The sequence below is a fragment of the Schistocerca piceifrons genome, chromosome 5, assembly GCF_021461385.2.
Source record: "Schistocerca piceifrons isolate TAMUIC-IGC-003096 chromosome 5, iqSchPice1.1, whole genome shotgun sequence".
NCBI classification, from domain to species: domain Eukaryota; kingdom Metazoa; phylum Arthropoda; class Insecta; order Orthoptera; family Acrididae; genus Schistocerca; species Schistocerca piceifrons.
Window position 1 is genome coordinate 314,137,507 of NC_060142.1, and position 27,223 is coordinate 314,164,729.

Here is a 27,223-nt window from a genome sequence, read left to right on the forward strand (position 1 = left end):
CCACTTAGCCACAGATCACTAACTTTTTCACTATGAATATGAATATATAATGACTGATTACGATAAAGCTGCCAGCATCCAGCATGTGCTGTACAACTGGTTCACGTTATAAATGCCTTCACTCAAAGATATGACATACTACGTCCAGACAAATATCTGTTTTTTCGTGCATCTCATACAATCGGTGTGCAGCCAAGCGCTTTGATTATTTTGTTCATAGTTGTTATTTTTCAGCAAGTGCCGTATATATTTCAAAATAAAATTCAGTCTTGTGTAGTACAGATATTATCATTTCGCTTCACCGGTTTCGACAAAGTAATTTGTCATCTTCAGAAAATTAGTGTTGGTTTAGCAAGTGTCAGTATTTGCTTCATATAAGCATAATGGCATATTTCGAAAACGTACATATTGTACGTGATTGTATGTGATTTCGAAAAATGTACATATTGTATATGAATATTGTAAACACAGATTGACGTATTGACAGTTTACAGTAGATGAAGCCGGTAAAGCGAAATAAAAATATCTGTGCAACTGACGACAGAATTTTATTCTAAAATAAAAACTTTGTTCTAAACTGGTGTTAACACGAATGTAGAAAAATAAAAAAAGTTAACTGGTTGCAGTTTTCTGTATATTTATAAAGCTGATATAGTTATTGATTGTCATCTGCAATTCAGGTAATGATAAAGTGTTAGCACTATCGTGTTGCAGTATCTCACTCACCTTGTCGAAATATCGACGCGTTTGAGAGGCAACTGTCTTCATATCCTTGGTGCACATGGCAGTGGAACGCAGCACTCATCCTCCACCAACAGAAGAGTTTCACACCCCACAGTGACAGCACTCGCTTTCGGCCGCGGCTACTACGCGTGTACACTGGCGGGCGAGCGGACAGCTGACAAGCGTCACTCGTTCTCAAAAGCCGGCGCGCTACTGGAGCCGCCTCCGCCGCCGCCGCCGCCGCCTGCCGGTGCCTCTGAAGGCCCACCAGGTGACGTCAGGGGCTGCGTCACGCCTGTTGCCCCTACCTCGCGCTCATTGAGCTGACGAGCGCTATTTTTACATAAGAGCTGCCGACTTCCCGCGCGGCGCGCTTCCGCGGCACGTAATGCGCGACGGCTTCTACGAGGAATCGCACGTCACACGTCACAGCCGCCGGATGGATGTGACCGCAGGAAGTCTCCGGACTTCTTTCTCCCAGGCCCATTCATCACGTACACATCCAGATCACATCGTAGAGGTCCCTGAAGCCGCGATAAAATGAGGAAGTAGGCGACTCTTCCTACGTACGATTGTCCAAGAGATACACTGTGTGATCAAAAGTATCCGGACACCCCCACAAACATACGTTTTTCATATTAGATGCATTGTTCTGCTACCTACTGCCAGGTACTCCATATCAGCGACCTCAGTAGTCACTGGACATCGTGAGAGAGCAGAATGGGGCGCTCCGCGGAACTCACGGGCTTCGAACGTGGTCAGGTCATTGTCACTTGTGTCATACGTCTGTACGCGAGATTTCCACACTCCTAAACATCCCTAGGTCCACTGTTTCCGATGTGATAGTGAAGTGGAAACGTGAAGGGACACGTACAACACAAAAGCGTACAGGCCAACCTGACAGAGACCGTCGACAGCCGGCCGTTGTGGCCGAGCGGTTCTAGGCGCTTCAGTCTGGGACCGCGCGACTGCTACGGTCGCAGGTTCGAATCCTACCTCGGGCATGGATGTGTGTGATGTCCTTAGGTTAGTTAGGTTTAAGTAGTTCTAAGTTCTAGGGGAGATGACCTCAGAAGTTAAGTCTCATAATGCTCAGAGCCATTTGAACCATTCAACCATGGCCACAACTTCCTTGTGCTAAAGACACACATGTAACCCTGTAACAGGTTCTGTCCTATTCAACTTCAGCTTAGTTTTAAATTTTTTTATTAAATTATTAGGCATTCCGGGCGTGAGAATACAGCTCGTACTATATTGGAACTGGGTGCAGTGCCACAGTCAGGATGGGAAGAGATATTTCCCATGCTACGAGCGTGTGGAGCGTCAGGTGACAGCGTAGCTGCGTGTGCGTGAGTGTGTGCTCGTGTGTGTAGGACTGCATACAGAACTCGGCGAGGAAAGAGCAGCGTCTGGGAATCCCAGTGTCAACTTGGCGCTCTTCCTTGACAGCACTTCTCCATGCGCTAGCAAAAAGCGTGTATGCGTTAATGCCGTCAAAATACGTAACTGCAAGCTTGACAGTAGCGAGTATGTGTGAGGATTTTGTGTAAGCTCAAATACCACCCGTCTTCACAAACTACGTGCATTAATTTGTTCGTTTGACTAGCTCTGCCGTTGTGTTGGAGAAGAGAAAACACGGAAGATAAAACCGTAGTGTGTTGTACAGAGACTTATTCTCATTATTAAGTTAATTGTTCGCTTGGGGTATATCCGTACGACTTGAGACTGGCACTAGTATTGCGGTTTCTCGCGAGTTGAAGGAAATATGAAACCATAAATAGGTATCTGTACACGTCTGTAATAGGTGAGTCTTGACTTATTATGTACCTCACCCTTCCTGCTCTATATTAATAAGTACATTCCTTTATTTCCCCTGCTGTAGCTGCTTCTTGTAAAATTTGTCTACTTAATTTGTCTGTGATAGGGCCAACTGCTTTGTATTTTGTTTGAAGCATAACACATGCTATATTTCTCTTTGCTTTACTGTGATTGGCTTTCGATATAATGCTCCAGAACTGAGGTTGGTTTTCGTATGTTGGAATAAACTTTTCTAGCCGAATTCGATCTTGCAATGTACAATGGAGAGTCCGCAGTCTGGTGTGCTTTACTCACTGCAAAAGTGTACTCGCAAATACGAGTATGCCGTCGAAATATAAGTTTTCCTTAATTTTAAGTGTTGATGATTATTGCAGCGTAATAACTTGCGAGAAGCATTGTTAGTGATAAGTAATAGTTCTTAAGGCAACCACGCACAGTTCTGTTGATTTACTGCTTTAGTGGACTATTTTGAATTATTTTGTGAAATGTTGTAAACAGAACTTTACGATGAAGACTCAGTTTCAACAGCGTTTTTCAGCTTCATTCAAGAAGAATACTCCATATTGGATGTGTCATATGTGAGCTGTTAAACAGAGATCTTTTAGTTCAATCAGAAAAGTGCGGACAGTGTTGGTGTTGACGAGGAGATAATTTAGATGCACATTTGCTTTTGTGGGGTAAAGATAATAATTACTTTGAGGAAATTCAGCGCTTCGGCAGCAACACCGCATCGTAACGAAGTAGGTCTGTGTAGCAATAAAAGACGAAATTTTGCCGCAGTAAACTGGGACACTTCTAAAGGTCGAAAGGTATGAGATAACAGCAATAATTCAGAAGGGGACGAGACTGGATTTTAGCCTATCTCCTGCGATATCCAAGCGGTACGCTGAGCAAGCAGCAAAGAAAACTAAGGAGAAATTTGAAAAGTACAAGACGAAATAAAATGTTTAATGTTTGCCAATTACGTTGTAATCCCGTCAGAATCGGCAAAGAGTTTGGAAGATCAGTTGAGCCGATAGGATAGTACTGTATATTGAAAAGAGATTATAAAATTAACATCAACAAACATAAAACAAGCGTAACTGAATGTATTCGAATTAAATGAGGTGAGGCCGACGGTATTAGGTTAGAGAATGAGACGCTGCAAGTAGCGGACTTGACTTCATGGGTTTCCAATCCCTGTCATACATACACTGAGGTGACAAAACTCATGGGATAGCCATATGCACATAGCCTATACGGATGGTGCTAGTATCGCGTGCGCAGGGCATTCGGGGAGCTGTCACTTGTACTCAAATGATTCATGCGGAAACGACCGTAAGAGCGTGACGTGTATACCAAATTTCAGGCATTATCTCCAACAACGAACAACGCAATGACCGACTGCCTTCCCTTAACGACCGAGAGCAGCGGCGTTTGCGTGAAGATTTCAGTGCTACAAGACAAGCAACACCGCGTGAAATAATCGCAGAAATCGAAATTTGGCGTTAATGGGCTGTGGCATCAGACGACCGACGCGAGAACCTTTTCTAAAAGCATGACATGGCCTGCGGCGCCTCTCCTGGGCTCGTGACCGTAACGGTTGGAAAACCGTGGCCTGATCAGATGAGTCCCGATTTCAATTGGTAAGAGCTGAGGGCACGATCTAGTGTTTCTCAGACCCCACAAAGACATGGACCCAAGTTGTCAAAGAGACCCTGTGCAAGCTGGTAGTGGCTTCGTAACGGTGTGGGCTGTGTTTACATGGAACGGACTGGGTCCTCTGGTCAAACTGAACCGATCTTTGACTGGATATGGTTATGTTCGGCTACTCGGAGACCATTAGCAGCAATTCATGGACTTATGTTCCCAAACAACGATGGAATTTTTATGAATGACAATATTCCATGTCATCGAGCTACAATTGTTCACCATTGGTTTGAAGAACATTCTGAACCGTTCGAGCGTTTTATTTGGACACTCAGATCTCCCGACATGAAACCCATCGAACATTTATGGGCCACAATCGAGAGGTCAGCCCGCGCACAAAATCCTGCGCCGGCAACACTTTCGCAATTATGGACTACTATAAAGGCAATATGGCTCAATATTTCTGCAGGGGACTTTCAACAAGTTTTGTGTCCATGCCACATCGATTTGCTGCGCAACACCGGGCGAAAGGAGGTCCGACTAGGTATTAGGAGGTACCCATGAGTTCTATTACCTCAGTATATGAAGGGTGTGGTAAATAAAAGAGGCCCGGAGAACAAAGCTCCAAGGTACAAAGAAACATAGCAGAGAAAAGGAAATACAGTACTAGCCTAAGTGGACCGATGGCCTTTGTAGTCTGATCCCTTCAACCCCCACAAACCAACTAGCCTGACTATAGCAGATGTTGAAAGTGACCACCATTCGTCTCTTAGCACTTTTGCACCCTGGCTACCAAGTTGCTGAAGGCGGATCGAAGCTGGACTGTTGTAATTGTTGCAGTCTCATCCGAAATGTTCTGCTGCAGTTCTTGAAGACTATGAGGGTTATTGCGATACAACTTAGACTTGAGTGTTCCCTCCATAAAGTAATCGCGCACTGACGGATCAAGTGACCTCTGTGGCCACCTAAGGACGCGATCACACTGATCTCTGTCAGGTGTGGAGACTATGTCAGGCATGAAGATTGTGTAAATGTGCTCCAAGTTTCGAACAGCTGTATGGACAGTTGCTCCATCCTGATGCAAGTAGCTGTAGATCTTTTCCTCCTCCGTTAATGCTGACACAAATGTTAGCAATATAACAGCCCGAAGTCAGCGTCTCATGAAAGAAGATGGGCCCAATAATGTGATGTGCAGACACTGCACACCAAAGCCCAACCTTCTGATAATGCAGTGGTGTTTCACGGAAGGTATACTGATTCTCTGCTGCCCAGAGCCTATGATTCTGTGAGTTATAATCACTCAAGTGAAACCAGGCTCTATCAGACATAAAGAACAGAGCCATGCCCAATCCATTCATTGTTAATGAACAGCCGTTCACAAAACTGGAGGTGCTGAGGAGCATCGGCTGGTTTTAATGCAGGAACAACAGACACTCGATAGGGATGCATGGGCAGGTCCAAGTAGAGTATTCGTCCGCAAAAATGGCTCTGAGCACTATGGGACTCAACTGCTGAGGTCATTAGTCCCCTAGAACTTAGAACTAGTTAAACCTAACTAACCTAAGGACATCACAAACATCCATGCCCGAGGCAGGATTCGAACCTGCGACCGTAGCGGTCTTGCGGTTCCAGACTGCAGCGCCTTTAACCGCACGGCCACTTCGGCCGGCTATATTCGTCCGCATGATCGACGTGATACGCCGGTCTATGGCGATATGAGTCGATTTGGGAGAACTATGAAACATTTTCTAGTGAACTGCAGCCACATTTTCTGATGTGCGGATACGTTTTGGAATGTTTTTTGACTTGTTCAAAACAGATTTTGTCTGTCGCCATTTTCGCACTAAGCTTTGCATGGCATACTTTGCAGCACTTTGACACAATTAAGCTTCTCAGCAAACAACTGACCACACCGTTTCTATAACTGTATTGTCACGTAAATTTCCACAACGAGCTGCTCGACTGTGAGTACTATCGTCACCTTCGCAATGCTCCAGTCCCACTAACAACCCGCATTACGTTCTGAACCGGTGTGAATTACGTGGCAGATGTACACGTGGTGTGCGCGTCACGGAGTATGGCTACGTGCATACATTCACGTCCAGTTGTATCCCCTCGTACGGGCCACTTTTATTTGCCTAACACTGTTTGTATGCACACACACACACACACACACACACACACACACACACACACACACACACACACATATATATATATATATATATATATATATATATAAAATGAAAACATTGAAAATCTCAAAAACTACACATCGGATCAAAAACGTTTTAATTCCAATTTGTTAGGCTCGGGCTTCCAATGATACCACATTCGACCCACCCGCCCCACTCCGTGCGTGGAGGGCGGGGAGGGGGAGGGATGGCAGCTTTGAAATCTTCAATGGGAACTCCCGCTTTTTTATTGCAGATTTCGATTCTATGACAAAATCTACGTATGTTTTGTCTAAACCATTTCCTTATTTCGCCACAGATGGCGCTGTAATCACAGAAATAGAAATGGGTACACAATCGTAATTTACGACATGTTACTCAGTGGCCATATGCTACACAATGGGTCTTGACTATCCAATTGCACGTGTGACTCCAGCTCCATGCTGCGAGGGTAGGGTAGGCCAGTATGAAATTCTAATTGGAAACTCCATTCGCAACGCTGTATTCCTTCGACATTTCGACGCGGCACTATGGCCGTGGCTCGAGGCGAATGCTACTTTACTTTTCCAATGAAAGTAAGTGCTCAAATTTAGTATCGCCAACTTCAGTACACTGCTTTTCAAATGACCGTACACCGGAAAGAAGCATATCTGCGGGAAGATCAGTACAGGCGTTTCTCATGCGGTAGACCTTATCTTCACGGCCTGTTAGCACTTGCTGGTTCACGTTATCTTTTAAATATCCCCACAGAAAGAAATTCGGCGACCTAGCGGACCAATCAATAGGGCCACCTCTGCAGATCTACTGTCCCAATATCTCCCGTGCTTCAATTGCCTAATGCGCTGGGCAACCGTCATGCTGAAACCACATACGCTGTTGAACGTCCAGGGCAACTTCCTGCGGTAGTTCTTGTTCCAGAAATGTTCGATATTTGCGACCAATCAAGTTGCGTCGATAAAATATGGACCAATGAGTTTATTCCACATAATACCACACCATACGTTAACCGACCAAGGACGCTGATGGTCAGCTTGCAGTATCCACTGCAGGTTGTCTACACTCCAGTAATGCATGCTATGCTGGTTAATGCTTCCATGGTTTGTGAATGTAGACTCATCGGAAAGTAGAACCTCGGCAAAGAACGTGGGGTCGTCTGAATTTGTGACGTGCCCATTCACAAAACACTACCCGGTTATGGAAATCGGCGCCTTGAAGTTCTTGGTGCAGTGACACATGGTTCGGATGATATTTACGACGATGCAGTATTGTCACAATACTACCTACGGACTTAACGGAATCGCGGTGTAATTGCCGGGCGCTTATCCGTGGTTATGGTGCAAGTGACTGTCTCTAGTACAGCTGTTTCATTAGCTTCTTGTGTAACACGTTTGTTTTGTTTCCTTTTTCCAGTCTGTGCGCTCCCATTAGACAATTCACAGCCTTGTAAAAGAACGAACGAGAGCGAGCTTTCTCAGGAAAACGCTCAGTATACAAGCCCACAGCGGTCTCAACATTTCTTCTAGATTCTCCGTGAATCAGGATCATTTCCATTTTTCTTCTGTGGTTGCAACATTCATGGTTCACTTGCACTATGTTCTACAAATGATGGGCAGGGGTGCAGGCAATAACCACTGCGCAGATATCGTAGAGCCGCTGTCTGTTCTACGCCTGCACGATAGGTGAGTTCCGGTCGCAGTGTATTGCCTGTTACGACACGTCGTAGTTCGCTACATGGCGACGGTGGCGCGTTCAGTAGTACCCTGTTCAATATGTAGGAGGAACACAATGTTGTGAGTGGGGTTTTCAACTACAAGTTACGAGACACTGGTCTGTCCTCCCCTCGCAGCGTGGAGGTGAGGTCCCACGTGCCATTGGATATTTAAGGGCCATTGAATAACGTCGTAAATTACGATTGTGTACCCATTTTAGCCGCGCGGAGTGGCCGTGCAGTTTGAGGCGCCATGTCACGGACTGCGCGGGCCCTTCCGCCGCAGGTTCGAGTCCTCCCTCGTGCACGGGTGTGTGTGTGTGTTATTCTTAGCATAAGTTAGTTTAAGTTAAAGTAGTGTGTAAGTCTAGGGACCGACGACCACAGCAGTTTGGTCCCTTAGGAACTCACACACACATTTCGGAATTTCACACCCATTTTTATTCCTGTGATTGCAGAACCATCTGTGGCGAAATAAAGAAAATGCTTCAGACTTCAGACAAAACGTATGTATATTTTGCAGTAGACTCGTAATCTGCAATAAAAATGAGGGTTCTTATTGAAGATTTCAATGCTCCACGCACGGGATGGGGTGGGAGGTCGAGTGTGGTATCATTGGATGTCCCCCTCCGGGACAAACAAATCAGATTATAACTGTTTTTGACCCGGTGTGTAATTTTCAAGATATTTCAGTGTCTTCAGTTAAACTGAACACCCTATATACAAGTTCTCCCGATTGGCAGTGTCAAACTTGAGTGGAGAATTTGTTAACATTGGGTATAAATTTAAATGTTAGTAAGTCATTTACGAAAGTATTTGGAGTGTAGCCTTGTATGGGCGTGAAATAGGGACAGTGAACAGACCAGACAAGGAGACAATAGAGGCTTTGAATTGTGGTGCTCTAGAAGAATGCCGAAAATTAGGTGGGTAGATAGGATAACGATTGAAGTAGTTCTCAATCGAGGCTAGAGGAAGGTGTAGCGTGCGTCGTGAGTAACGAAGTATTAGTTAATTAGGCAATGACGGGAAGTGTGAGGGAGACCAAGGGTTGAATACAGATGGCAGGTTCAAATGGATGCAGGTTACAGTAGTTATGTGGAGACGACGAGATTTTACGAGACAGGTTAGTGTGGACAGCGACGTGAAATCCCTCTTCTGAATGAGAACGAAAAGAACAATAACGGCACTAATCTTCCAAAATTCCAAAGCCAGGCTCTAGCGACACTGCTCCTCCGTTACACGTGGTCGCCTGTCAGCGCGCCTCTGCCGCTCTGACTTACCGACGGCCGGACGCCTCGAGTACCACTAGGTAAGAGTTCGTTGACCTCAACGCCCGGAGGCAGCAGAGGACCGTCGCGTGGCCCAGTACGGCGCACGTAGTACAGCTCACGCTGCTGTGACGCGGACTTCGCTTCCCGCACAAACACGGCCTGTTGTTGGAAGAGCTCTCTGGTATGCACCACTTCATTAGCAGCAGGATGTCTCGTTTCTCATCAAAGTACTTTCAAGTCAAAGAACTGGCCAGGTGCGAGTAGGACACGACCACTGAGAGTTCCGTACAAACTTACTTATGTTTATAGATAGTTCATCCATCCCAGAAATCAAAAATCTCGACTACTTTTTATTGTTATAAATCTTGATACTGGCAAGATATCCGACCACGGAATTCTCATACTTTAGAGAATGTTTTAATTTTGAGGTCGGGTAACAAATGACAAAAGAAATGCTTGTTTCGTTTGATTTAATTTCAAATTAACAATTTTCTTAGTTTCTCCTGGCGTATACAATTTTCAAACAACTTACGGGAATTCAGCCAGGTAATATTTACTGCGTCCGCTGATATTTCAGCGGGAGTACACCCCGCCATTTTCAAGGCACAAACTGCAACGGACAGGCGATGCACAAGCAAATTTAAAACCTCGGTTCTTGGAGTAATTCAGGAAAGATAACACACGCACCCACTGGACCCTAATGCCACCAAAGATGACCAAAGTCGGAGGCATCGATAGTGAAAGACTATGAACTAATAGTTGAGGTAACATTGACTCTATCCCTCTGTTTTTTGAAAAGGGAGAAAGCAGGATTCTAAGCAGAGTTTAAACAAAAATCTCCATCCCTGTTTACAAGGTTGCTCGCTAATTTAATCTCAACGGCTTCCTTAATAACACTGTCCCAATAGCTAGATGTGCATGCCAATATCTCGGTATTGTTATATAAAATGGCTCTGAGCACTATGGGACTTAACATCTGAGTTCATCAGTCCCCTAGAACTTAGTGTGGTGTCACCGCCAGACACCACACTTGCTAGGTGGTAGCCTTTAAATCGGCCGCGGTCCGGTAGTATACGTCGGACCCGCGCGTCGCCACTGTCAGTGATTGCAGACCGAGCGCCGCCACACGGCAGGTCTAGAGAGACGTCCTAGCACTCGTCCCAGTTGTACAGACGACTTTGCTAGCGATGCTACACTGACAAATACGCTCTCATTTGCCGAGACGATAGTTAGCATAGCCTTCAGCTACGTCATTTGCTACGTCCTAGCAAGTCGCCATTACCAGTTTACATTGAGATTGTTATTAATGTATCAACAAGAGCGATGTTCTCCAATTATGGATTAAAGTTAAGTATTCCAAGAACTACGTTCTTTATTTATTAGACTCAACTCCTTTAATTGTTCCAGACCTCACGCCAGTCTGCGTGAGCGTAAACGCGTGCATTTCGGCCTCCTCTAGCAACACGGTGTTGGCTCGTCTGCCAACACAACACTTAGAACTACTTAAACCTAACTAAACTAAGTACACCACACACATCCATGCACGAGGCAGTATTCGAACCTGCGACCGTAGCGGTCACGCGGTTCCAGACTGAAGCGCCTAGAACCGCACGGCCACACCGGCCGCCTATTGTTATATAACATAAGGTGACCAGTACCCAAACAATGTTCGGCAATAGCAGATCTATTTGGCTGCTGTAATCGAATGCGCCGTTTATGTTCAGTACATCCGTCCTCCACGGTCCTGATAGTCGATCAATGTATGCCATGCCACAGCTACAAGGAATGCGATATACACCCGCCTTACGCAAACCAATATCATCCTTAACAGAACCCAAAAGCACTCTAACTTTACATGTAGGTCGGGAAACACATTTCACATCGTATTTCCGTAAAATACAACCGATCTTGTTGGAAGTGCTTCCTGCGTGAGGCAAAAAGGCTGTCGACTTACGTATCGACTCAGTATTATCATCAGTCACCCGACGCACAGTTCGTCGACAGCGCAACTCAAGTTCAGTCTGTCTTTCACTATAACCATTCTGACGAAATGTAGCTTCAAGATGGGTCAGCTCAGCTGGCAAATTCTCAGTGTCGGAAATTACATGTGCCCCGTGTGTGTCAAGGTACGAAGTCCCCTTCACGCTGACCCGGATGGTGACAACCATCAGCCTGTAAATACAAGTCAGTGTGAGTACGTTTCCTGTAAACTGCATGTCCCAATGATCCATCAACCTTCCTCCTAACCAAAACGTCAAGAATGGGAAGGCAACCATCCTCTTCCACGTTTATTGAAAGACGAATGTTCGGGTGGATCAAGTTCAGATGGTATAAAAAGCATTCAAATTCTCCCTACCATGAAGCCAAACAACAAAAGTATCATCAACATATCTGAAAAAAACAGGCGGGTTTCAAAGGCGCCAACTACAATGTACTTTCCTCGAAGTCTTTCATAAACAAATTTGCAATTACAGGAGACAAAGGACTATCCATCGCAACTCCATCAGTCTGCTCGTAGTACTGGTCATTGAATAAAAAGTAAATGGATGTCAGCACATATCGAAAGAGATTAGTTAATTAAACACCAAACCTAACCTCAATTAATCGCAAAGAATCAGAAAGAGGAACTCGAGTGAAGAGAGAGACCACTTACTAAAATATCACTCATTCAACCACATTCCCTCCAAATGACGTAAGAAATCAGTTGAGTTCCTGATAACAATTTTCTGATTTTTGTTTTCCTTTACTTGTACTGTGAAACCTTACTCCTTACCAAATTTCGTGATTCTAGGTCGACGGGAAGTGCACTATAGGTTGTGATTAGTCAGTTTTCGAGTATCAAAATATGTGTAATAAATGGCCGAGTCTTTTGATTGCACTGACTTTGAACTTTCTGTTTCTTACAGCGCCAAGGGAACGTAGACCTTAGTGTGCGACATAAATTTTTACTTGATACGTCTAACCGTTCCTGAGGAAAAGGTGTCTTAACAGATGGACGCACAGACCTTCAGTTGGATAACAAAATAATGTCAAACTTTTTTTCACGTGATATAATTACAAATCTACAATTTCCGGTTTTTTTCCTTTAGTTGTGAAGTGACATCTTGTTTCTTGCCAAATTTCATGATTTTAAGCCAATGCAAAGTACTCTACATGGTTCTGACGAGCGCGTTTGTCAGTTATTATTTGTACAACCTGTGAACGTTGTATTTGTAGTATCATACTTCCGTAGCTTATTTCCCTGTGCAAATGCAGAGCTGAAGATGATCTGCAGTACAGACTGACACCGATAGTTGTTAATTTAAAAAAAGACGTTACTGTTCCATAGCTTCAATTATGAAATATTGTAATGAACCGCCCTGGTGTCAGGAGAGGAAGTAGCTATTAATGTATGTAGTTTGGGAAGATTTTTAGCGTGTTTCGAATGTTGGCGAATGGATTTGAATCCTCAGTTTGGCGATATCATAACATCTTGCAACATGCACAATAGCTGATAAGGTAAAAAATGCTATCACTTTATTTTCTCTTTCATTGGTACTATGATTCACATCCATTATGAGAAAAACGCCTTTCTGTGCTGCTAACTTTGTGTGCGATATAAGAGACACCTAGCGGCCACCAGGTTGAATCACTTTCCTCAGACTTGCCACTAAAGGGATTACTATATACTAAATGCACATTTCAAATGTGTGTGTGTGTGTGTGTGTGTGTGTGTGTGTGTGTGTGTGTCTACCAATAACAAGCTTAATTTGACTTCCTGATTTCTTTTTCTTCCTTGGGCTAGTTCTGAAAAGGCAATATATTATTCTCATAGCCGGTTTGTGAGATACTGGTGTGAGCGATTAGACAGAATTATTCAGGCACAAGCATTAACTACTAAACTCTCGTTTCTGTATTCGGGGAAGAAGTACTTTGACTAGGAATATGTGCGATCTGTTGTAATTATCTTTGAGCCCAAATGTGGTCGATGAACCAATCTTTCATTTAAATGATTTTAGACAGACAAACAAAGAGACATCTCATGTCTGTGGTGAAAAAGAGTTAACAAATGCTCAGTATTTTAATTATATATCGTGTGGAATCTTTATTTAATACGCACTCATAATTATCTCATTTATAAGTCATTCTGCTATTTCATGGCGATTTTGTCGTTGGATATCTGTTTGCACAAATTGCCACCATTTTTATAGTTCAGCAATTTTAATTATTCCCAATTAGTAAAAAGCTGTAAGAAGTAATGAAGTCGAAGTTCAGATGAGACAATTCCTTGCGGAAGTGAGGTAGATTGCGAATGCTGTCATGGGGTCTATAATTTGTTACAAGTTGAGATTTTCTCAGTTTTCCGAACGTTAGGACATTTTGAGTACATCGCTCAACTTCTACTAAACCTACCGAGGGTAAATATGACAGTAATTACAGGCAGAGCAACTAAAAATTACAAAAATGGTTCAAATGGCTCTGAGCACTATGGGACTCAACTGCTGTGGTCATCAGTCCCCTAGAACTTAGAACTACTTAAACCTAACTAACCTAGGGACATCACACACATCCATGCCCGAGGCAGGATTCGAACCTCCCACCGTAGCAGTCGCACGGTTCCGGACTGCGCACCTAGAACCGCGAGACCACCGCGGCCGGCTAAAAATTACATTTCTATAAACAAACGGTGAAGTTCTTTCTCGTTTATTTAGTTTATTATATTTGATTTTGTGTTTACGTTACTGTTTGCATCGAAAACATTTACACAAATGCTGACTGCTGGAATCAGATGTATTTTGAAGTCGAATAAGTACAATATTACGGTAATACGAGTGCAGATCTGTGTGGTAGACACAGCATCGCTTCGGAATTCTCATTGCACGAAAAGATTCCGATTTATAAGTAACAACTATATGTTAAATCCTTTTCATCATGACATTTGTCCATTTTGTTATTATTATAAAATGAGTTTAGGCTTAATACTATAAAAGGAACGTAGACGTTAATTTGAATTTCACAGATATTTTTGCATTTGACGTCACCCAGTGACCAGAGACTGTTGTTAAAGGTGGGTTACCTTACTAAACAGCGCTAGTCTACGGTACAAGCGTACATGAGAACTGACAAGATTTTAAAAGCAGTTTGTTTTCATTTTGTCCCATGTATATATTATTGTAGTAATTGTAGAAATACTTCTTCTCATTTGTTCCATTTCTAATCTGACAAATTCTGATGACGGCTGTGTCCGAAACGCGTTGGAATGAATAATTTAAAAATTATCGATGAAGCCGGACGATAATTATTTTACGAACTAGTAACAATGATCGCGGATTTTATGTCATTTATAGAAAGAAATTATCGTGTTGTCTCTTCTCGTCCAGTATCCTAACTAATTTCTTTTCTTTTTCTAGACCGTTTTCAGTATTTGTCTTTTCTCATTTGCACTGCGTAACACAACCTCATTTCTTATTTTGTGTGTCCATTTCACACTTTCCGTTCTTCCCCAAATCCACAACTCAAAAGCCTCATTCTCATTTTTATATGTGGTATTAAAGTGGTCTAATTCTTTAATTTATGTAGAAGAATGCAAGACTTCTTTGAAGAAAACTTAAAGGAAATTAAAGTTCCCCAATAGTCTGTTTAATTAATTACGAAAATTCAAGCATTGCGTGCTAAAAAAAATGAATAATTTCGTAGGCGCCAAAAACGTGCAGCTGAACTAATTGTGAAATTGACTTTTCTTAGATTAATTCGTTACTGATACAGGGGAGCGAAATGATTACGAGTGGATCAGATTTTCAAGTGATTAGCCTTGAAACTACGTTCTTATGTCAAATAACATATTAAACCAAGTCAGTGAAGCAAGCGCTTGGGTACCTGTAGTTATGCACAATAACAAGCAGATTACATAGCGCTAGGTAAGTTATTTCTGCAACACGGTCGGAGGTTCGAATCCTGCCTCCGGCATGAATGTGTGTGATGTCCTTAGGTTAGTTAGGTTTAAGTAGTTCTAAGTCTAGGGGACTGATGACCTCAGATGTTAAGTCCCATAGTGTTTAGAGCCATTTGAACCATTTCTGCAACAGTACCGTGCGAATAAGATCCTTCCAAATAAATAATGTGATTTTTCATAAAGGGGAGTGAGTTAATAAAATGTATCTCAGACAAATGTCAACTTTTACGCTGAGTTGCTGATCTATCGTAAATAGTGAAACAATGGTTCTTGCGAATGCGATTCACAGACTTTTAACAACGTGAAAACCAGTTCCACGGACATCAAACTTGTAAAAGGCAAACTCTGTTAAAATATCAACCGTACAGCAGAATGCAGAGAGCAACATGAACAACAAAATGTAGTGGAAAATGAAATAAATGGGAACTCACTAATCAAAACGTTAAGTTATAGAAAACATCTACGCTTAATAAAAACAAGAAACTCAAGGCAGAATCCTAGTAATATATTTTGTTCAAATAAATACCGACGCAAATAGTGAGCCTTCCTAAAGAAAAACCTTTAAACAACTTTTAATGACCGAGGAATCGATAATTCTGAAAACACAATCATTGGCCTCCAACCTCGCCGGCATTTGCTCCATTACATTTCGGGTGTGGGGATCGATTAAGTGAAAAGCCTCAGCGAGAAGCTGTAGTCATTAAATGAGTCAGTGACTTGTAATAAAAAGAGTGATTCCCTTATAAAATCAGGGCAGATGAAGTTGCCTGAGTCCCAAACGACGCCAGTTGACACCTGCTTGAATACTATGTTGGCTCGGATGTGCATGGCATAGTCATCAGGGACACACGTATGTTGTCGGTCTGACCAGTATAGTAATGGGTGGTCATATGCGTTGAGTGGCACGTAACCGCGGCCATACTCAGTACGTGCCTCGACTATCAAGTTCACTGTCTCCTGTGCTCTTGCTGACAGTCGCCATGTTCCGTAATGGCCCCGCTACCGATACGCTTTAACAGGAAGATCTGCAGCACCAAATGAATTAATTTGCACTGACATTAAATAAATGGAGGTAATAAGGATAAAATTTAATGAATATATGGTGACATTAAACGATATTAGTGAAGTAACGCTCATAAATTCTGAACGGTATTGTGTATGTCGTGACAGCGAGTGTTCATCGGAAACAAAGATGTGGTCAGGAAAGCCCCAGGGAAGTATGCTGGACTGCTCTTGTTCCCTGTATTCATAAACGATCTGAGGGAGAGTATGAGCAGGAAACTGCAGCTGTCTGCTGATGCTGCAGTGTAGGGGAAAATATCGATGTTCAATGACTATAGGAGGATACAAGATGACTTGGACTTAATTTCTATTTGATATGATGGATGGCAGCTTGCTATTAATGTGGAAAAATTTTAATTAAAGCATATGAGTAGGGAAAAAGTCCTGTAACATTCGAATACAGTATTAGTGATGTGCCGCTTGACACCATCACATCGATTCACATCTGGGAGAAACTTTATAAATACAACATGAAATACTGGAAGCATGTTAAGTCGGTTGTAGGGATGGCGAGTGATTGACTCGGTTTACGGGAGAATTATGGGGAACTGTAGCTCATCTATGAAGTGAACCTTGCAGGGGACACTTGTGGGAGCTATTCTTGAGTACTGCTCGAGTTTTTGGGATCTCCACCACATCCGAATACAGTGGGGGAAGAAAGTAATTCAGAAGTGAGCTGCTAGATTCGTCATCAGTAGGTTCGATCACCGCGCGAGTATTACAGTGAAGCTACGTGAACTCGAATGGGAATCCCTGGAGAGAAGACGACGTTCTTTTCACGTAACACTGTTGAGAAATTTTAGGGCACTAGCATTTGCGATTGACTGTAGGACGAACCTATTGTCACTAACATACATCTCATATGAGGACCGTGAAGACAAGATAACAGGAATCACGGCTCGTACAGAGGCATGTGCAGAGTCATTTACCGCTCGCCCCATTTGCGTCTGGCACAAGAAAGGGATGAACAGCGGTGGTACAAGGTACCCTCCATCACGCACCGTAAGGCGGCTTGCGGAATATGTAAGTATGTATATGTAGATGTAGACGTAGAATTCTTTTTGGCATGTTAAGTCATGGTCCTCCGTTAGATCCGTTCCTTTGAAGTTTCTCTTTCGGAATGGAGAATCTATGTTCGGAGGGAATACCATAGACAACGAAACTTAGATCTTGTCTTGTAGACGTGTTCAAATATCGTGATGGTTCAAATGGCTCTGAGCATTATGGGACTTAACTACTGAGGTCATCAGTCCCCTAGAATTTAGAACTACTTAAACCTAACTAACCTAAGGACATCACACACACCCATGCCCGAAGCAGGATTCAAACCTGCGACCGTAGCGGTCGCGCGGTTCCAGACTGTAGCGCCTAGAACCGCTCGGCCACCCCGGGCGGCAAATATCGTGATGGTTAAGGCGATTACACACGAAAATCAGTCTCAGTCTGCCACAGTTTCTCATTAATAACGACAAGTTCAGATGTGCGGTGAGACACCAGAGCACCCGTTTGCAAGATCGGAACAGTAGTATTCTCGGACCTAGTAATCTATTTTTTCACCAACATCGATAAACTCGTTTCATAGCTATAGGGTAATACTGATTCCGTATTGATGTACCCCGTCGCTAAGCGCCGCAGGGTGCCGTGACAGTTCGTCACGAACTTAACATGGTCATATGACTGAATTTACAGACTGACGAGGTTCTCAAAAACTCGAAGGTCAGTGTACACGTAACGGGAATGTCTCTCACATTTCGTAGTATGGAATATTAGAACAAATGTGATTCGAATGAGGTAGGTGCACCTGCCAGTCTTTTTAGTATATAGTTTTTGAGAGAGGAGTACTCCGATATAGTGACTGTCAATGTGTGCGGTGCAACTGTTCGTAAAAGTAGCTAGGCGATGCACCTTTACCTTTAGCACTTCAACGGTTGTTTACTGCAAAAGCTTTTTCACTCTACCAGGAATCGTTAGATCAGGAACTAATCAATGCCGTTACAGTAGTCAATCGTTCTCTTCAATAAGCCACAGCTGATTCAGCGTTTTGGTAGCTGAGAAAGTTAAAAATGTTAACCACGTAGCAAGATATCTACCCTGTCTCGTAACATAATGTGCCAGATAACTGGTTGGGATATCTTGAATCATTGCTGAAATATTAGAGGCGCCCATGCTACGAGGGACACCCGGAGCATTAGATAGCGTATCCGAAGGTACGACATTCCCTTCATGGAAGCCCCAAAATTCACAAAATAAGTTTATAATATTGAATCATATCGTTTATAGGCTGCTTTACATGTTAACATCCGCTCTTAGAAAGAGCCCGTTTCTTTATGTTGCCAGACATAGATGTAAAGCTGTTGGATGTAAATTTCGCGCGGCAAATGACAGTTTGATGTACACTTGTTTCTTGACAAATCTAGCTCTTAAAGTAAGTATTGGGATTTCCAGCTGAGTGCGTTTGTCGGAAGTAGTAGACGCTGCAAGAGTTTTCCCCTTCATGGTCTTCGGGTCTGTAAAATTAAACTGAGCGAGGTGGTGCAGTGATTACGGCCTATATTCGCATTCGAGATTCAACTCCCCGTGCGACCGCTCGAAAGTAGATTTTCCCTGGTTTTCCTTAATCGCTTAAAGTAGACGTTGGGACATTTCCTCTGAAAAGGACGCAGTCATGTTCCTCGCCCACTCTCGTCCTGTCCGAGCTTGTGCTTTGTCTCTGATGACAACGTCCTCAGCAGGACGCCGAAACCTGCACTATCTTATCAAAAACATCCGGACACCCTGTTAATGAGGAATTTAACACTAGCTGTCACTAGGGGCAGACCCGTCAATATAAAAGAAAACAGGGAGTATTGTGTTGTCACTAAAGTGATAAAGCAGCATCTGTGGCGCAACGATTTGTGGACTTGATATTCCTAGAATGTAATGGCCTGCCCACAGTCTCGACCAGAACCCAGTGGAACACCTTCGGGACGAATTGGAACGTCGACCTGACTCCAGACCTCAGAGTCCAACATCACAGCCTTCTCTTGTTTCGACTCTTCAGAAGGAGTGGAATTTCACCTCAACGAAAGTGTCCCCATCATAGTTCAGGCCGCCACATAGGCGAAGGATGGTCACATCCCGTATTAATGTCCACAAATAGTGTATTCTTCCTTCCTAATAAAATTCTTTCCAGATGGTGTCGTTCGAGATAGGTACTAGACCAATATCCATACTGAAATGACCTCATTGTTGTGTTTCTACTGTGAAGATAAATGGTCTTTAAGATTTAAAACGACGATATTCAATATAGGACCAACGGAGCTGATACGTAACACGACTATACTCCATATGGTGATATTCCCATAAGAGTCCAGCTGAGCTAGGTACAGATCAGGTAGATCAGTACAACGTAGAACTGGTAGCCGGAGCAGAGGTCTTCAAACAAGTAGATACAGATGGAAGCAAAGGAGTTTTACCTGGCGGTGGGTGAGTCACTGGAGACGAACTGCTCTATGTTTAGCGTGGGAACGCTGGCCTCCGCTGTCGTATACTGTTCTGCTCGAGGGCTTACGAGTCGCTGGCGCACACGTTACCAGCTGACTCACGAAAAAAACATCACCTGACACTGATTTCGTCACTTCTGTCTGAGACAGCCCGAGAACAGCGCAGGTGTGGGAACTTATCGCCTTCATTTTTCTGTGTCGGCTAAATAGAGCCTTTAAGGCAAAATTTGGTCAGTGCTGCAGAAATTTGCTTGCAAGCTAACTCGCAAGTACCCAACATGATGCCAGCTTAGAATGCTTACAGTAACATACGCAGACATATACCACCCCTATCCCCCCCCTCCTGTCTACGTTACTGTACGTGTAGCCTCTAAATACATATTACACATGCACAGAGATAAGAACTAAAATTATCGTAGTGTCCGTGACGTGTACTAATTCACTTAGCTAGAATTAGTTCAAGGTAATAATATCGAAAAGGAGGACTAAGTCTTCGGCATTTACAAAACTGACTTCACTGGGAGAGCTAAAATCGACTATCTTTTAGTGATCGTTAAAAACTCAGCGCTGCAAAAAAGACGTTTTGGACTGCGGAACTGTTTTCCAAATATATACATGTAGAACTACTCGGTAAAATGATGAGAAACTACGTCAGATGTAGTCTCTGCCGACAACGTTACAATCATTAAGTTCTGCAACCTGAAACCGGTAGTAGGAGAATATAAATTCTACCGTCAGGAAAGACGTCTGTTTGTAGTCATCTTTGAAATCGCTTAACCATAAAAAAGCTCTAGAGAACTAATACGCTGGAAAAGCAATAATTCGCAAATACAGTAACAAATCAGGTTTTCGGGAGAGAGATGTAAGTAAATTGCAAAGTAATAAAGAAAAACTTAGTAATGTCAAGTACAGACAACAGAAGACGAATTTATAGAGAAAAAAGTTAATAACAAAAATACTAAGTTGTAACCCAGGCGCTTCAGTCTGGAACCGCGCGATCGCTACGGTCGCAGGTTCGAATCCTGCCTCGGGCATGGATGTGTGTGATGTCCTTAGATCAGTTAGGTTTAAGTAGTTCTAAGTAGTATCAAATATCGTTGTCTAGAGAACACAGAGATATAATTATTCAACTTGTCGGTTATCATTTGGTTGCTCTTCGATGGTTCGCAGCAGAACAGTGTGTGCCTGGCCAGCTTTCAACAGGAGCAAATAATCTTCTTCACTGCGGTCTCGTCAATCAAACTAAAGCGCAAATATTGCGAGGTTGCACCTTCTCAGTTCTACTATACGACTTTGAAACAACATTAAGCAGAAAGGAACTGGAACTGAACTACATCGATAAAGGAAAGTATTTATATATGAAGATGGTATCTGTTCTTTCGGACATGTCCATCTTCTTCTTCTGTTCGAAAAAACAGATACCATCGGTGACCACGCAGCTCGTTAGAATGAAATTACAATGAAATGAGTATCCCTAGCTGCATACAGGCGTTGATGTAAGTCAACGGGGACAGGTGAAAATGTGTGCCCCGACCGAGACTTTACCATGGGATCTCCTGCTTACATGGCAGACGCTCTATCGATCTGAGCCACTGAGGACATAGAGGACAGTGCGATTCCCGTGAGAGCCACATTCCCAACTTATTGTCCTGCGCTATATTCATAATGTCCCTGCCCATTATACTCATTACTCGCGGCTTTTTGCCGATTCCCGTAAGAGTTCGGGCACTGTTTGTGCATCCGCACTGAAGAAGAATATGGTCAAATGGCCGGTGAGCCTTAACTATATAAATATATGAAGATGGCATCTGTTCTTTCGGACATGACCATCTTCTTCTTCTGTGCGGATGCACAAACAGTGCCCGAACACTTACGGGAATCGGCAAAAAGCCGCGAGTAATGAGTATAACGAGCAGGGACACTATGAATATAGTGCAGGACAATAAGTTGGGAATGTTGGCCTCAAGGGAGTCGCACTGTCCTCTATGTCCTCTGTGGCTCAGATGGATAGAGCGTCTGCCATGTAAGCAGGAGATCCAGGGTTCGAGTCCCGGTCGGGCACACATTTGCACCTGTCCCCGTTGATACATATCAACGCCCGTCAGCACCTGAAGGTATTAATATATAATTCTAATTTCGTTCTAGACGGCTGCAGGTCATCCATATAAGTATTTTAATGGATGCAGGTGATCAGGCAGGATGCTTAGGAACGTGTCACCCGTCAGAGTCGTATCTAGACATATCAAGGGTCCCATATCGCTCCAACTGCACACGCCCCACACAATTACAAAGCCTCCACCTGCTTGAACAGTCCCCTGCTGACATCCAGGACCCATGGATTCACGAGGTTCACTCCACACCCATACACGTCCACCAGTTCGAGACAGTTTGAAACAAGACTCGTTCGACCAGGCAACATGTTTCCAGTCATCAACACTCCAATGTCGGTGCTGACGGACCCAAGCGAGGCGTAAAGCTTTGTGTCGTGCAGTTATCAGGGGTACACGAGTGGGCTTTCGGCTCCGGAAGCCCATTTCGATGCTGTTTCGCTGAATGGTTCGCACGCTGACACTCGTTGATAGCCCAGCGTTGAAACATGCAGCAATTTGCGGAAGGGTTGCACTTCCATCACGTTGAACGATTCTCTTCAGTCGTCGTTGGTACCGTTCTTGAAGGATCTTTTTCCGGCCGCAGCAACGACGGAGGTTTGATGTTTTACCGGATACTTGATATTCATGGTACACTTGTGAAATGGTCGTACGGGAAAATCCCCACTACATCGCTACCTCGAAGGTGCTGTGTCCCATCGCTCGTGGGCCGACTGTAACATCACGTCGAACTCACTTAAATCTTTTAGCAGCATTAGCTGGTCTATCAACTGCGCCAGACACTTGTTTTCTTATATAGGTGTCGCCGACCGAAGCGGCGTATTCTGCCTGTTTACATATCTCTGTGTTTGAATACGCATGCCTGTAAGAGTGTTTTTGGCGCTTACGTGTAGATCTACAGAACGCTGGGTTGCTGCAAGAGTGGAATCTTAGAAAGACGCGGTACCCCGGCTGTGCGCTGAGCTGGCAGGGGTAATTGGCGTCTTCCTGCAGCGGGGACTGGACTGTGGAGAGCACAGCAGACCCCGCGACAAGTGTATTTTCCAGGTCGCCGCCCAAGCGCAGCCGCGGGAAGGGCCAGCCAGTCTCGCCAACCAGACACCGTGACCACGCACTCTATCTGCAGAGCGGTGCCGAGGTTCATGCAGTCAGAGGCTCTTGAACAGCTGGGCACTTACGCTGGTACCTGGCCTTGAAAAGTTTTATAATGCTACACTCGCTACGCGAAGAGTACCAGGGGAAAATTTTATTACATGAAAAAAAAAAATCAGGATATGACCATCAAACTTGGTCATAGTGTTGCCCTCTACGTAATCATGCTACAATGAGGCACAGTTTCCCCAACGATGGTTGACTTGGCGAAGATCTTGCTAGGTGAAGTCTACATTTGGTTTGTTCGGGTAACGTTCTACCTCGAAAATCGCCTCGCTGTCAATCTGGAAATGCCTCCCACGGAATGGTTTCTTCATCCGCGGAAAGAGGAAGAAATCACTGTGTGCCGTGTCAGCAGAATATCGAGGCGACGCAAAATTCGGCAGCCCACCAACGCAGCTTTTGTGGCTGTATCCTAGAGCTGCCATATTATCGTTGATCAAAAAGGCGCCATTGGATAGGTTCCGGTCTCGCTTCGTGTTAACAGCCCCAGCAACCTCGTCACGATATTTCGGTCAGTATAATTCTTTGAAAGTTTGCCCCTTAAGAGCACACTGTGGCAGTCTCAAGAAATACTCAAGATCAACTTGCTCGGCGATGGGTGGGTTTTCGCCTGTTTTGTCAGCTTTGCTCCTTTGTCCCAGGGCCAAAATACTGCATCCAACACTCGCCCATAGAGACTGGACAGGCAAAGACGTGACATAGCTGCAATATTTCCGCTGTTCTCTCGATTTGACGGGATTGTTGAACGGGTGTAAGCAGTCGCATATCGATTCAAATGACCATGTTATTTTCTGCCGATGACGGTTCAGATAGGCTACGCTACGAGGTCACAGCACAATTTCCTAGATGGTAATCCGTACTTGCAGATTTCGCACATGGCGGACCAACTGTTACGATGTATAGACGACCATGTACCGTACTGTGACCTGTGATGTAATTGAAATGTTCGCTAATGCTTTCTGAAGACACTAGGCACCCTTTAATATTGGTTACGCCCCTGAGAGGCGGCAAGGTGTAGACACACTGCTGCGTGCATATGCCTTGTGTGTTGTCTATAATCCAGTCATCTGTTCCGTTTGAAAGGGGGTAGGCCCAAAAAATTAAAGTTCCTGGTTCGCTTCTAAAATTCTTACCATTTTTTTGTTAAAATCATTAACAATTTACTGACGTAGGTAGTAGGGTGCAGACACGGTTCGTAGACATTGCTACTCCGGTGAAACCTCGCCGTCCCAGGACCGGCGAATGCTAAAGGACGTCTACCGTCGCCAGAAAGTGTCAGTGAACTTTTTCTCTCTAATAACAAGTGTTCCCCTTGACGTGATCTGTCACCCCTAGACGTTTAATGCAAAGACTTTGAAAGGTCCTGTCCATGTAGGTAGACGTAGGCAGCTGAAGTTCATTCCATCTGTGCTTGCAAAGCAGGTAGCTGGAGATGTCTGACAGCACTTTGTAATGGTCATTTTAAGCGATCGTAGATGTTAACACTGAAAGATGGACTTTTTTCCATTCTCAATCCATATGATATCATGCCACTAACCGTTTTATGTCTCCAGTTAAACTGGAGTTTGTTATATTCTACATACTTATAATTTTCAATACACTTGGTTCGAGTATTCAGGCTTTGTTAGCCCTGCTATTCTGTTTCTCCTGTGTTTGGCCAGCTCCACGCATTAAGCCGCAGTACACAACAATCACTAACCATACTGGCAAATTAGTATTCCGTGATTGTGTTATTTTAAAAAACATATGTATGTACCGCAACCAGTAACAGTTTTTAAGATTATTGGTCATATGACATTAATTTATTAGCGCCGCATTTCGAACCAATACCGCTCATCATCGGTTATCAGGTTTCTTACCTGGCCAGGGTCTTCATTAGGTGCAGAACATATGCCTAATGACGGACACTAGGGCTCAAAACGGGTCGCTGGCAAATTCATAAAATTAATAATGCTAAAAATTGTGATTGGCTTCAGTACATAAGTAATTAATGGCGCCACTATGAGTATGCAAATCATGTTTGCTTTAAATGCACAAACTAACAGTCATGAGCGTTAGTAACCTTTGAGATTGGACGTGGTGACTTGATGTTAGTCAAGAATGCCTTGAAGATGACAAAGACGCCATTATAAAACCTTACCGAGTTTGAACGAGATCGTGTAACATAGCTGCGAGAAACTGGATGTACCGTCTGTGATATTGCGGAAAGACTTAGAAGGAATGCGATGATCACAAGAATGTACGGTCGCAAAAAGACCAGGCTCCCGACGGCCACGTGGCACTACCGAATGGGAATACTATCGTCTTCGGCATATGGCTCAGGCGCATCGTAATGCACCTGCACCAGCAATATGAGCAGTGCCACAGCTAACTGGTACAAAACGGTTACTTCAAGGACAGCTCCAAGCCAGACGACCGTTTGCGGCTTCAATGGTGTCGAGCGAAGGGTAATTGGAGGGCAGGGTGGAGGTCAGCTGTGTTTTCTGATGAAAGCTGGTTCTGCCTCGGTGCCAGTGACGGCCATGTTTTGGTTAAAGAAGGCCAGTTGAGAGACTACAACCAACCTGTCTGCAAGCTAGACACATTGGGCCTACACCTGGTGTTATGGTCTTGGATGTGATTTCGCACGAAACCAGTAGCACCCTAGTAGTTATCCGAAGCACCCTGATTGCAAATTTGTACGTCAGTCTGTTGAATCGACCTGTTGTGCTGTCATTCATGAACAGCGTTCAAGGAGGTGCTTTCCAACAGGATAACACCCGCCTACATACCATCGTTGTGAACCAACGTGCTCTATAGAGTGTCGATACGTTGGCTTGGCCTCGTCGATCTCGAGATCTGTCCCTAGTCGAGTACATATGGGACATCGTCGGACGACACCTCCAGCGTCATCCACAACCAGCCTTAACCGTCTCTGCATCGACTGACCGACTGCAACAGGCGTGGAACCCCAGCCCACAAACTGACATCTAACACATGTACAATATAATGCATGCATGCGGCCAACATTCTGGCGGTTGCGCCGGTTATTAATATACAAGCATTTCACATTTGCAATTACGTATCTCGCATGTTTATTCACCTGTGATCTTGCACTGTTTATCACTTATACAAGGTGGTCCATTGAAAGTGACCGGGCCAAACGAAAAAACTACAAAGAACGAAACTCGACTACCTTGAAGGTGGGAACGAGATGGCGCTATGGTTGGCCCGCTAGACGGCGCTGCCATAGGTCAAACGGATATCAACTGCGTTTTTTAAAATTAGGAACCCCCATTTTCATTACATATTCGTGTAGTATGTAAAGAAATATGAATGTTTTAGTTGGACCACTTTTTTCGCTTTCTGATAGATGGCGCTGTAATAGTCACAAACGTATAAGTACGTGGTATCACGTAACATTCCGCCAGTACGGGCGGTATTTGCTTCGTGATACAATACCCGTGTTAAAATGGACCGTTTATCAATTGCGGAAAAGGTTGATATCGTGTTGCTGTATGGCTACTGTGATCAAAATACCCGACGGGCGTGTGCTATGTGTGCTGCTCGGTATCCTGGACGACATCAGTCAAGTGTCCGGACCGTTCGCCGGATAGTTACGTTATTTAAGGAAACAGGAAGTGTTCAGCCACATGTGAAACGTCAACCACGACCTGCAACAAATGATGATGCCCAAGTAGGTGCTTTAGCTGCTGTCGCGGCTAATCCGTACATCAGTAGCAGATAAACTGCGCGAGAATCGGGAATCTCAAAAACGTCAGTGATGACAATGCTACATCAACATCGATTGCACCCGTACCATATTTCTATGCACAAGGAACTGCATGGCGATAACTTTGAACGTCGTGTACAGTTCTGCCATTGGGCACAAAGAAATTACGGGACGATGACAGATTTTTTGCACGCGTTCTATTTAGCGACGGAGCGTCATTTACCAACAGCGGTAACGAAACCGGCATAATATGCACTATTGGGCAACGGAAAATCCACGATGGCTGCGACAAGTGGAACATCAGCGACCTTGGCGGATTAATGTATGGCGCGGCATTATGGTAGGAAGGATAATTGGCCCCCATTTTATCGATGGCAATCTAAATGGTGCAATGTATGCTGATTTCCTACGCAATGTTCTACCGATGTTACTACAAGATGTTTCACAGC

General features: G+C 44.0%; 1 protein-coding gene across 2 annotated transcripts in view; it reads right to left on the reverse strand.

The window, feature by feature from the left end:
* Positions 1 to 27,223, reverse strand: part of LOC124798137 — a 643,772-nt gene that overhangs the window by 49,689 nt on the left and 566,860 nt on the right. Inside the window, exon 1 of one of the 2 annotated variants that reach the window (XM_047261410.1) lies at positions 727 to 918. The exons of the other annotated variant lie outside the window; for it this stretch is intronic. Coding sequence (XP_047117366.1) covers positions 727 to 805 — 79 coding nt within the window. The 5' untranslated portion in view covers positions 806 to 918. Of the gene's footprint in view, positions 1 to 726; positions 919 to 27,223 lie in introns of those variants that run through there. 2 annotated transcript variants of the gene reach the window in all.